The 13822-nt window shown below is 40.1% G+C and overlaps 1 protein-coding gene across 2 annotated transcripts; it reads left to right on the forward strand.

Moving 5' to 3' along the window:
* LOC143526423 (uncharacterized) lies at positions 1–2990 on the forward strand. 2 transcript variants are annotated; one of them, XM_077020919.1, is made up of 6 exons: positions 1–93; positions 921–1146; positions 1288–1464; positions 2010–2215; positions 2305–2464; positions 2805–2990. In XM_077020919.1, the coding sequence occupies exons 2-6, from the start codon at positions 957–959 to the stop codon at positions 2951–2953; spliced, it is 882 nt and encodes a 293-aa protein (XP_076877034.1). In that variant the 5' UTR covers positions 1–93; positions 921–956; the 3' UTR covers positions 2954–2990. The 2 variants fall into 2 exon arrangements, with proteins under 2 accessions (XP_076877034.1, XP_076877035.1); XM_077020920.1 differs by having other exon boundaries at positions 921–1098.
* Positions 2991–13822: the final 10832 nt, after the last annotated feature.

Genomic DNA, 13822 nt, shown 5'->3' on the forward strand with positions numbered 1-13822 from the left:
TCACTTCCTGCCCCAACGTGGAGCCGCCTCCAGCTGGAGCCCCGCCCAGCCTTCTTGATCCGGGTACTCTTGGAGAAAGGCACCATACACAAGGTAAGACAAAAACATTGACAACGAGGCTTAAGTTTTACAATTAAAATAGTGCTACGTTCGCTAAATTTGTCTGTATGTATTTTTTAATCTGAAGTTAGCTTGTATTATGTTAAAAATGTGAACCGCCTCTTGTAATTCCTGTGGGAAACTTGAGAGCGAGCGAGTACGTTAAAATAAAGGACCGTTACGTTAAACAAAGACGCTAGCTACCAAACTAGCATATGTTTAACTAGCTAATGTATTGATATAATGAATACAAATATTGATCTAGTTATCTTATTATGCCAACAGGCTTTTTCTGCTATTACCAAACACAGTATCGTCTCATCATTTGATAACAAAGTGCATTAATCATTCTGTGTGTATTAACGTAATTATTACAGCTGTTAAATGCTGTAAAACGAATTAGATGTTGTGAATCATGGAAGCAGCTTTTGACTAGAGGACAGGCATGAAAAAGAAGTTAACATGAGGCAAAAGAAAACGCATTAGCTAGCTATAACTAACTAGAAGGATGTACGTCTACCAAATAGGCATTGGCAATTAATTCATATAAATATTGTTATTTACATATAAATTACGTGCAGGATATTCTCGCTGGTCTCGCTGAGCCACTTGCAGCTCTTTTCATGCACTGTTCCTTCAGGAAATGCAAATTAATTCCATTCAAAGGAACGGAACTTTGAAGCTTTGTAAACATATGTTTGTAAACATATGTAATATTATGCACAATACTAGGTAGTCATCTAGCAACCATCTAACAGCCAACTTTCTTCCAAAGTGCATTAGTAAAATGTTAATAAACTTTATTTTCTTTTGCCTTCCAGAGTATCTGACTGGAGATATTGTTCAGAAAGTGTATAATGGAGAGACATAGGTGGAATACAACACGCAGCAATTTAAGGAGGACAGCTAAGAAAAGGGTCAACCGTTTACTAGAATCTTTGAGTGAAGATGTGGGCAGAAGTTCTGGAGAGGTTTCCTTAGTGTCCCCCGAAAAGAACTGTGAGTCTAATGGGGAGTCGTTCAGTATAAAGATTTTATGTTCAACTGGTATGTACATTAAGCAACTCTTAAGGTTTTTAAGAGTTTAGCTCTGGTAAATTATTATTTTTTATTATTATTTTTTTGCAACTTGCAAGGTACTTGCAACTAATTTAACAATTTTCCCTTTTTTTCTTTCTTTTTCTTGAGACAACTATACCAGCGCACGATTGAAACTCCCTGAGGCAGAACCGGCGACCCCCGTGACCGGACATGGACCGACGACCCCTGTGACCGGACATGGACCGGCGACCCCCGTGACAGGACATGGACCGGCGACCCCCGTGACCGGACATGTAACATCTCAAAGCTCTCATGATTTTGCCTGTGAGTAATTTTACTTGTTTAAAATATGATGTTCTAAGTCAGTGTTCTTATTACTGTTTAACTATATAACTGCATGCTTGGATGGTGTCATTGGATTTGATCTGTACTACTTTTGCGTATGTCATTTTGATGATAGTCAGATAAAAAGTTGATGATAAAGAACCTATGTTGATCGTGTTCAGCAGGCTAATGAAGCAGAGCAAATACTGAAACATTTAAATTTATGGCAGATGGTAGATGATCTTATTCTGATTGACTTACAGGGTTACCTGTGTTAAAGGTAGATCAAAATAATGTTAGCAGTCTTGCCGAAGGAGTGTAGCATTTACATTATCCAGAGCGACTTAAAGTGCTGTAGCAGTGTAGCATGGGAACCAAACCCCAGATTTCTTTCAGTCTACGTTAATATGAATTTCACTGCTTTTAATTACTGGGTAGTAGTATTATCATATATTATAGTACATAATACACAATTTATTTACATCTGTATCCCAAGTCTAACGCCTTATGATTTATTGTCCTTATCTGTACTTTTTGCTTTTCAGCTGTTTTACAAAATCTACTTGTAAAACAGGAAATTATCTTGGACCAAATGAAGATCATGCAGAGAACTCTTGAGGCCATACAAGGAAGTTCAGGAGGTCCAGGTGAACAAGATCTTGATGAAGGGACTCTACCGCTTGCAGATACAGAGTCATTGCTTCATCTGGAGAGTGCTCTGAAAAACGAACCAGAGCTCAAAAACAAAATGGTAATAATGCGTTACTTTTATGTCCTTCTGAACATTCTTGATGAAAGGTCTGTATCTTGGACACACAGTGAGTGCATTATTATTTGCAGATCACTGCTTTGGGGCTTAATGGAGGGGTGGACCTGAAGGATACTGTGTGGAGAATTATGAAGCGAACTGTGACGAACTCTCTAGCCAAGAAGTTGAACTGGCGGGGCATAAACGGCAAAATGGCGTTCAGCAGCTTGTGCCTAAAAGATGTGATTGCTGGTAGGTGCTGTATTATACTACTGACTTGTTTGATTACCATAAACCAATTCCTTGAAATTTACTTAATGCTTTAAAGCAAAATGTTTGTCAGCTGTAATAAAGGAAGTGTGTAACTTCAGCATGAGTGTGAATAGGTTTATCTTGCATGGTTAGCATTTTTCATTTAAAAAAGGATAAAAAGCAACAGCTAATTTAAATAAGTAGATTTAAATATACATTTTGAGTTCAGTAGTGCATTTTTGAGTATCATGTTTCCAATTTGATTAGAAATGTTGATAAGCTTCTATAACACTTGCTTTACTAAATAATCTCCTTTTTTGTTTTGCTCTTTGTTTTGCAGGAGCTGTTAGGAGAAATCATCTCACTAGACAAGCCACAAACCAAGAAATAGAGTTTTACGTAAAAAAATGGCTACATTTAGCCATGGACAGAGAAGGAGGGAGGAAGTTGCGGCAGGAGAGGTGTGTGAGATTCACACCAAATTTGTAGTTGGATGTAGCTTGGAAATAAAATTATTTTGCACTAATTCCAGTGTTTGGATTCATTTTTCTGCTTTCAGATGGCATGCTATGGTGCGATTTCACCTCTGTGCATAACTACATGTCACTGAATGATTAAAAAGTTTTTAGGTTAATTAATTATACTTTTACAAATGTGTAGGTCAGTCATAATGGGGAAATATGAAGGCTAGTGGTTGTCTAGTTTTAAGTGAATTTGAGTGTCAGTAGGACATGGATCTGTCACTGCAGTGTACCTCCTTAGAACCGGGAGCGGTCTGCCCAATATTGTGTCAATTCACACAGCAAGCAAGCCAGATGTAAATGGAGAATGTGGGCCTGATCTGGGCCAGAATAGTTTTATTGTCTGAAATGAGTGGATCTGTTCCAGATATGGCCCACATTTGGCCCAAAAGTGTGCTTCTCTTGTGGCTGACATGTGGCCCAAATCTGGCAACCGGGAGTGGTCCGCCCAAGGGCCGTCCATCAATGTGGCAAGTGGGCCAGATCTGGGCCACAATAATTTTGCTATCTGGGTAGGCACATTTGGTTTGGATTCAGAAACATAGTCTATGATCCAGGAGCCTTTCTATTATTAACTGAATACTACGATTTCAGAAACATTAACCATCGTAGAAGAATGTTTTTTATATACGATGTAGAAGTACTGTATGCCATTTTGGAACTAGCCATCCCTATATTTCTAGCTCAGTAGAAGGACATTCGGTACTAGCCACTGAGTTCCATCAGGAAAATGCTAAGGAACTGGGATGACAGGGTTGAGCTCTCTGCATGAAACACACGACTGTGATTTACTGGACTGTAACTGACAATGCTGACAACTAAAGGTCATGATTAATTGTAATAATCAGACGCATGTGGAGAAACAAGCACTTTTACTTCATCAGGACCAGTCCAGAGAAGAACACGTTTAAACACGCAACGACTGGTAACCAGTAGAATACACATGCTTGCAGCAACGGTGACGCGTTTTATTTGATGTTGGGCAAATCCAAGGTCGGAGTACATGAAGACAATCCAATAAATCAACAATGCGTCCGTACGAGATCCATCCGTTAACGTAAACTAGCAAAACGGGTGAGTTTCCCGAAACGTTCTTAGCAAGTACTTCTTAACCTCATATGTTTCATATGAGGTTACGAAGTACTTAGCGCTACGAATGTTTCGGGAAACGCACCCCAGTACGGTAAGAGACAGCAGAATGAATAGTTGGTACACATGAAAGATACATGGCAATACTTCAACACATTGAAGTGAATAATGGGCATGGCACACAGGTGAAAAGGATTATAAATCCAGGGAGGTGGAATGTAGGGGCTGGTGAACAGTTAGGATTAGGAGTTGAAGTAATTTTCACGATAGTGGGAATGACAACAACATAAACGTGATGGCTCCATCCCTGTCACTCTACTGAGCAGCGAACAGGACTCTCATTCTACCTTTGTTTCCCTTCTGTCTGTTTCTATCCAGCATGTGCCACCTGTCTCCTGCTCTCCTGTCTGTCTCTGCCCATCATAGTCTGACCCATGTGTGTCTCCGCCCAAATCACCATGGTTATAGTGGTTGGCTCTGCCACATTCATCATCACCCTTCGTTATTATCTTTGTTCACTCTTCTTCTTTGTATATGAACCTGTGTTTCCCAGTGTGTGTGTTCAGCTGTGGTTGTGTTTGTGCTGGGCAGAATTCTATTACTGTGTGCTGTTTGAGTGTGTTTCGGTTGTATTCTACATTGCTGTGTTTGCCTTTTGCTTTTCATGGAGTATATTGCGTTGGAACCCAAGGCCACATTCCAGCATTTCCCATTTATGTGTTTTTTTAATAATAATATAATATAATAATAAATAATATAATAATTTAATAATATACTTACTTACACTCGAGCGCAAAGTAAAAGTGAAAGGTCAATAAGAGTGTGATTGGGAGCAGGACTGAGGCTGTGTGTGTGTGTGTGTGTGTGTTTGTGCATGTACATGAGTCTGTGTCCCCCTCATGCTGGGGAACCCGCATACCTAGTGCATATGTGGGTGGAACTACTGCGCATCAGGCTTAGGGTTGGGTATCAGAACCGGTTCCACAATACCAAGAGCCAGATACAGTTGTGATCAAATTTATTCAACCCCCAATGCTGCGAAGGGTTTTATGAAATTCAGTGCACATTTGTAATTGTGTTCATAATGAAATCTTACAAGGACTTGTTAAAGAACTAAATGCAACTAAGATAGCATCAATTTTTTTTGTCATAAAGTATTAAATGGCCTTTTTGTGATTTCTTCATTGACACAATTATTCAACCCCTTTACGACTACCACTCCTAAGAACAGAGGTTCATTCCAGTGTTTTCCATCAGGTATTGAAAACATCTGTGGATGTCAACGAGCAGCAGTCAAGCATGATAAGCACCAATTAGGCAGATTTAAAAGGACTGTGATACTCAGCTCCTTCTAGACATCTACTGGTGTGTTTCCAAGCATGGTGAAGGCAAGAGAATGGTCCCAGAAGACAAGAGAAGAGGTTATTGCTCTTCACAAGAATGGCAATGGATATAAAAAGATTGCGAAGTTGTTAAATATTCCAAGAGACACTATCGGAAGTATCATTCGCAAGTTCAAGTTTAAGGGCACAGTGGAAACGTTACCTGGTCGTGGCAGAAAGAAGATCCTGACCGCGACTACTGTGCGCTACCTGAAGCGTAATGTGGAGAAAAATCCCCGCGTGACTGCTAAGGAACTGAAAAAAGACCTGTCAGATGTGGGCACTGAAGTTTCAGCTCAGACAATAAGGCGCGCACTGCATAACGAAGACCTCCATGCCAGAATGCCCAGACGCACCCCCTTGCTGACTCCAAAGAACAAGAAAAGTCGACTGCAGTATGCCAAAAGTCATGTGGACAAGCCACAAAGGTTTTGGAACAGGTTTTGGAAACTAAATTAGAACTGTTTGGGACAATGGACCAGCGCTATGTTTGGAGAAGGAAGAACCAGGCTTATGAACAAAAGAACACCTTGCCTACTGTGAAGCATGGCGGGGGGTCAATTATGCTTTGGGGCTGTTTTGCTTCTAATGGTACAGGAAAGCTTCAACGTGTGCAGGGTACCATGAATTCCCTTCAGTACCAGGAGATCTTGGAGGAAAATGTGATGGAGTCAGTCACAAACCTGCGGCTTGGGAGACGTTGGACCTTCCAACAGGACAATGATCCGAAGCACACATCCAAGTCCACTAGAGCATGGTTGAACATGAAAGGCTGGAACATTCTAGAGTGGCCATCGCAATCACCAGACTTAAATCCAATTGAGAACCTCTGGTGGGACCTAAAGAAGGCAGTTGCAGTGCGCAAGCCTAAGAATGTGACTGAACTGGAGGCTTTTGCCCATGAAGAATGGGCTAAGATACCCATAGGTCGCTGCAAGACACTTGTGTCAAGCTATGCTTCACGCTTGAAAGCTGTCATAACTGGAAAAGGATGTTGTACTAAGTACTAAAAAATAATGTCACTAGGGGGTTGAATAAAACTGATAATGATGTGAGCACAGTAAAGACATTTGTGGTTATTCCATCATAAATATTATGTTATGTTTGTCTAATTTATAAGTGCCTCTTTGATATAATTGTAAATAAGATGACTGAAATGATCAAAAACAATGTCAAACTGGCCAAAACACTTTATTTCAGTGGGGGTTGAATAAATTTGATCACAACTGTATCTGTTAAAGAAAATGACGCGTTCCTTTCAGTGCATATTATGCTTCAAATATACTGCTTGGATTAGTGCAAAAATGCCTCTGTGAGAAGTCACCTATCTGCCTGGACCAGTGCATCATGTAATGTGTCATTACACAGATTTGTTGGTCAATTTCCTGTCCCTCCTCACACTGTAACAAAATCAATGAGCATGACCACATCCCCTCTCAGCTATTCGTATACACCCTCAGTGCACTTCTCCGTTGCGAAGTACTGCTGACATGTTGCATACCGAGCATTACATATTCCTGTCTGATTCCCCAGGCATTGACCTTAGCTTACTCCCTAGACCTCGTCTCCTGCCTGGCCCCTTCTTGGACTCTGCTTCTCTGTGACTTCGGACCGGCCTGACTATCCCAAGAACACGTGTGTGCACATTCGTACACTGACTGCCTTTTGCACTTGAATCCCTCTGTCTCGCCACTGCATAACACACATTTAGTCACTCACACACCCATAACACCCATGTAATCATTTATTATTGACACACTGTTAATAAAACGACAGCCATTTTTATTAATATAATAATAATAATCTTTTTTATTTGTATAGCACTTTTCATACATACATGCAACTCAAAGTGCTTTACAGAATAAATAAAACAAAACATTAAAAGGAAGGTGTCCTTTTCACAGCCCCGGACTCCTCCCTTTACGTGTGTTTATGTCGTCTCCGTCCATACGTGTACTTCCGTGGGTGTGGGTTTATATGAGTGTGTTCGTCAGTCTCACCTGTGGTTCGTCTCATCATCACTTGAGGCTAGTGTTGTTCGTCTATTTAATGTGCGTTTACGTAGTGTCCCACGCTCGCTTTTGTCTGAGTCCATTTGTGTGTGAATCCGCAACACATCTGCAAAGATAAAAAGGAAACAAACATTATAAAATAAGATAATAAAATGTTAGGAACAACACTCAGTCCCTCCTCTCGAATTGATTAACTGCACTGTCTCTTGTTTTTCCACTCCCCTTTCCTTGACTATATCTTCGTCAGCTCCTCACTTCCGTGTTGCAAAGTATGGCTGACTCATGCAGCATACCGAGCATTCTCACTGCCTTGCTGACCCGTGCCCTGATCTCTGCTTTCTCCCCACACCTCGATTCCTGTCTAGCCCCTTTACACCTTCCAGACTCTGCTTTTCTGGCGTGACCCTGGACTGGCCTGATACTCCCAACGACACTTCCCCTAGAGTTTATGCACATTTTTTAAAAAAGCAAGTTGGTTCTCCCAACTCATGACTCCTTATGGAAAAAATTAGTATCTAGTATCAACTTAATTAATGCTGCTTCAGTGCTGTGGAGGGCTCTGAAACCAGACTGAAGAGTATCATTTATTTGGTTTGTGTAACGGTTTAGCTGAGCAGGCGTGACACAAGTACAGGATTTAAAATATTTTAATAATGGAACAAGATAGAAAACTAAACAGGGGAAGATAACAAGAAAATAAAGGACTAAAGGACTATCAAACTTAAACGAGGCGAACAGGTAAATAACTGACAGGAACAGAAACACAAACGCATTACAAACCACAAAGAAACGAGGAAAGAACTGGGCACGGGATTCGTATGACTACAGCAATGGATGAATGGGTTGTTCCTCTTGATCCTATCCTTGTGTTTTCCAGTTGACTGGCCAAAATAGATCGTTTTGCATTAAGAGGGCACAACAAAACTAGCTGTGGGTGAAGGTATCGATGGGACTGTGTAGAAAGTCCTGTTCTATTGAAAGCCCTGCTTGTGTTGAAACTTGATGTTGATTGGGATGTGTGGCAATCTATGGTGGGAATTAGGGGTTTAGAAGCACCATGGTCTGTGATGGTTATCACCTGGAGGTGTGAGGGGGAACTAGCTGTGGGGAGTCCTGTGCTGAACCTGCCTAAGAAAATATTCAACTCGTTGGCTCTGTCCTGACTTCCATCAGCCTGATCTTCTATCACCTTGGTCTTCTCCATTCCTGACCACACTACCTTCACACTGTTTTGCTGACGCTTATTCTCCAGCTTTCTCCTGTATGCCTCGTTGCACTCTCCCAGCCTCACATTAAGCTCCTTCTGCGTGCTTCTCAAGAAGTTCCTGCTCCCATTCTTGAAGGATCTCTTAAATAATTAGCCAGCAGCTCCTTCAGGTCACTGGTAAATCTATGAGAGAGGGTGAAAAAGTAAAATGGCAGGCCACTTGGAATTTGCTACAGCAATTGACTCTGGTAACACATGGACAAAGATTCTCAACAGTGGTTTTTATCTTTCCACTCTGCAATAAAGTGCTGCAGGGATAGTTGTCCATCTAGTAGGTTGTCTACACAGGACATTTGGAGATCTTGTACAGTTATCACTGAGTTCCTTCTTACTGCCCTGACCAAGACCCTTCTTGTCTGGACGCCCCGTTAAACAAGAACTTCCATCAAAATATAAAGCATTTATAAAAAGGAGGAGATTGTATTTAATGATGAAGTTTAACATACTCAGGGTCAGGCCCGTTGACAGTCTTGCTGGGGCCCGGGACAAGAAAGATTCATGTACCCCCCCCCCCCCCCCCCCCCAGCGCGAGGGTTCGCGCGAAAATGACGTAATCGCAGTGGCTCCGCCCGTGCGCGAGGGTCTCGCGCGCTGTCGGTTCGCGAGGTCGTACACCTCTCGAATTTTGTAACTTCGCGCGCGCCGCGCTTCTGCGCAATGAACAAAGTCATGTTTGTAGGGTTCATATACCTTTATAAGGTGGAATTAAACGTCACTTTAAAGGTCCATTTCAATATTTTCCAGCACGTTAAACTTAATTAAGTTAAATATTTATACATATACTCGAAATGATTCGAAATAATTCGCTTTTTATCACATTATTTAATGGTTGTTTATTTTCAAAACGCCCAATCTTAACGTCTTCACGAGAACTGTTCAGTCAGACAGCTATTTGTTGTGAAACGAAGTAGTTACAATTTCAAGCATTTTCAAGTACTTTACCCTAAATTCCAGCACTTTTCAAACCTGGAACACAATGCAACTTTAAAATTCGTCAGGTAAATGTTTTTCCTTTCTTTTCTGCGCTCCAAATTTCTGTATTTACTTTAACTATCCACCACTGATTTTCCCGCTGTTGGGCGGATACTGGCCGGCTACAGTCGGTGCTGGATCAAACCATTTTCCAGTGGGAGGCGGGGGTGTATACACTTAATGGAAAATATGCAGATAGGTAAAAAACATATATATTTGAGCCATTGAGCTTATTATGAGTACATAATTTTATATTAATGAAAGATTTCAAGATTATTTAAAAATTATAGACTTTAAATAAAAAATAAATTGCTGGGCTCTTTGATGGGCCCCCCTGGCCCTAGGGCCCGGGACAACAGACCCGGTTGTCCCCCCCTGTCGACGGGGCTGCTCAGGGTTGCGAGTCAGATCAGCTAGTTCAGGGGTCGGCAACTGGCGGACCGCGGTCCGTATCCGGACCCGAACGCAGTCCTGTCCGGACCCAATCTCATTCCTGATTAACTGGATACGGACCCAAAAAAACCATATTTATTCATTTTGACGGGAGAATTAATTTTAAACCGGAGTATTTATTTCAGGGCTATTGAAAAAACACTCCGTCACGAGTGCTACGTTCACCACCCCAGCTCAACAACTTACGTTCGCCACCCCCCGGACCTCAGTTGACAGCTATCTGCCAAAATTGGACCGCGGACAAATTTAGTTGAGTACCCCTGAGCTAGTTCATTGCAGGAATGAATTTGTGTGGACTGATGTGGACAGTGGTGGAGATGTGGAGATGTCCTGCAAGCAGTTCCTCCACTATTCACCTAGAGTAGACAGACAAAAAAGCAGACGTGCAGGAGATGTTTGCCAACGTTTAAGGTCCACAAGGGAGAAATTACAGAGAGCAGGAAGAGAAAACAATCTTCCTATGAGAATGCTGACTTGTGTCCATTCGAGACTATTGAGTCATCCGTTTGCAGTATTAAGCAGTAGCAGTGTTGTTATCTAGTGTAATGTTAGACATTTGTTCATTCATAATACAGAGAGACAAGGGGCTGTGTGCAATAACCAGCAACCAGAAATGAGGAGCAAAACAAGACACAACTGGGAAAAATGAGGGGACGGACTTACAAACGACAAGGGTGTGGCAACACAACACATGGACATACCAAAACAAAAGAACATGACAAAAGCACAAATAACAAAATGACAAATATAAGAACACAAGATTGACAGGTGGGTGCAGGACTAGCTCTGTTAGATACTACACACCTCCACCTGTGTGTCCCAGGTAGTTCCTCCCCCACGTGTCAACCTTACGTTTCGTTTAGCTCCTCCTGACTGTCATTTGCTTGTTTTGTTTTCCCTGTGTTCTAAGTCTGCCATGCCCTTATCGTTTGTATCCTTGGTTCAGCTGTGTCTTGTGTAGTTCCTCGTTTAGTGAGTGTGTTTAATCCCTGTGTTTGGGGTTTGTTGATTATTGTAAGTACTCACACTTGTCTCTCATGTTTATGTTTCTTGTACTACGCTCATGTTACAGTTTGAGTAAGTCTGTTGGGATGTTGAATGTATAGTAAGCATGTAGTGAATGTATACTTTGTAACATGGGCACTCGATTGAGCGACTTGAGTCAAAGTCGCACTTATATATTAATATTTTTATTATATATTGTAACAGGGTGACAGAAGCAGCAGACACAGAGCATGGTGCCGTGTTCTCTTTAATGTTCATTTCCATGATAGACACAGCACAACTCGGTAAATAAGGAATAAAGAGACAAAGGGACAAATTGTGCTGTAAACTGCTGTAAATCTATTGAAAATTTGTGTGGGCGTGATTTGAGTGCCAGCTAGAGTTGTCTCCGAGCTGTCTCAAATATTAAAATATACAAAACCACAAATTTTATTTATTACCTCCAATATCCCAGACCCTGTAGATTAATTTCCTTACAGTATCACCCCTAGGTTTTTATTATTGGGTTACACATACATGTCATTTGTGAATGTGTTGCATACTTCGGCACCTCTGGGGGTGTACTTTGGCTTGCAGTACCCCAGGCCACCACTGGAGGGCACCAACTTTGCGAGCTGGAGAGTGGCTTGCTCTACACCCGGTCGCCAATATAAATGTGCAACATGTGTTCATGTAGTTATTGAAACTTTTAAGGGATGGGGTTCCCAGGGTTGAACAAGAACACAAATACTGCAGGACCAATGATGCTATTAGCCATATTTGTCGGTCGTGCATTATGGATCATCCACATTCTTTTTAAACAGGTCAGTCTGGCTCAGATGGTGGCAGCCCCTGTGACAAGAGTTACAATGTCCTAAAGTAGCCTTAAGCACAAGAAACGTTATTACACTGTAGTCAAGCTAGCATTTATTTTAAAGTTGTTTCGATTGTATTTAATTTTTAGAAATTGAAATTGTTGTTTTTATTATTGCTTTTATTGATTACTGTAAATTTGCTTGTCACAGGCTGGGTAAAGAGTAAAACACACATTTATGTCCAGAATGGCTTTATTCTATTAATTAAAAGGACGTGTGTGTGTGCATGTGCGTGTGCCTGGTGCACCATGACATTGCTGACTTAATGACTTTTTGTGAACTTTCTAAATTTAACAGCATTTAAAGATTGCTGATAAGGAGCGGTACTGTGGGTGTGAGGGTGGAGTACAGTGTTTTATCTGTCAGTCACTGACAAACACCAAGTGCTTGATTTAACCCGGGACATCACACCAGCTGCTCTCACACATTACTCTTAAATACTCTACTTATTTATTAGTACCTTATTACCCTTAAATACTCTACTTATTTATTAGTACCTTATTACCCTTAAATACTCTACTTATTTATTAGTACCTTATTACCCTTAAATACTCTACTTATTTATTAGTACGTTATTACCCTTAAATACTCTACTTATTTATTAGTACCTTATTACCCTTAAATACTCTACTTATTTATTAGTACCTTATTACCCTTAAATACTCTACTTATTTATTAGTACCTTATTACCCTTAAATACTCTACTTATTTATTAGTACGTTATTACCCTTAAATACTCTACTTATTTATTAGTACCTTATTACCCTTAAATACTCTACTTATTTATTAGTACCTTATTACCCTTAAATTCTCTACTTATTTATTAGTACCTTATTACCCTTAAATACTCTACTTATTTATTAGTACCTTATTACCCTTAAATACTCTACTTATTTATTAGTACCTTATTACCCTTAAATTCTCTACTTATTTATTAGTACCTTATTACCCTTAAATACTCTACTTATTTATTAGTACCTTATTACCCTTAAATACTCTACTTATTTATTAGTACCTTATTACCCTTAAATACTCTACTTATTTATTAGTACCTTATTACCCTTAAATACTCTACTTATTTATTAGTACCTTTATTAGTAAGTTCTGTTGGGCTCTGTAGTTCTCTCAACCACTTCAGCCCACCGCGTTCGTTTGATGCAAATGGAAAAAAGCCTTTATTTGAACAGAGATATCTCCGGGGATCTCATACATTCAAAACATGTACATCAGAGAGATCCAAAAGTTAGTGGTAACAAGCAGGTTTTATATGCTACTGCTCCACCCCTTCAGTCCTCTTGCATGGTCACGGTGTCTCAACCTGACAGGGTGTCATTACAGGCAGTTGGTGCAAGTCACCTTCTGTGGAGCTTATCAGTATAGAACAGATTCTACAGACACTTCACAAGAGTTCAACACTTGCCTTAGACCAAAGTATTTTCTGATGCAGCAATAGGCTGAATGGCCCTTCTCAAAATATATAGCTTAAAACATTTAAGGCAGCAATTATATATCTAATTTTAATATCAATTTTACTGATGAGCAAAATATACTTTTGCTAATGTTATTGCTAAGCAAAAATCTCATTTTATCAACAGTTCCTAGAAATGTACTTCTACTTCTGTTTATTAATAATAATAATAATAATAATCTTTATTTGTATAGCACCTTTCATACATACATGTAACTCAAAGTGCTTTGCAGTATAAATAAAAAGAAACATTAAAAGGAGATAAGACAAAAAGACAAAAAGAAAATGTTAAAAGAAATTAAATATAAAAATATTAAAACATAAAAAGTAAAAAC

This window comes from Brachyhypopomus gauderio, chromosome 1 (assembly GCF_052324685.1).
Source record: "Brachyhypopomus gauderio isolate BG-103 chromosome 1, BGAUD_0.2, whole genome shotgun sequence".
In the NCBI taxonomy this organism is placed as follows: Eukaryota; Metazoa; Chordata; class Actinopteri; order Gymnotiformes; family Hypopomidae; genus Brachyhypopomus; species Brachyhypopomus gauderio.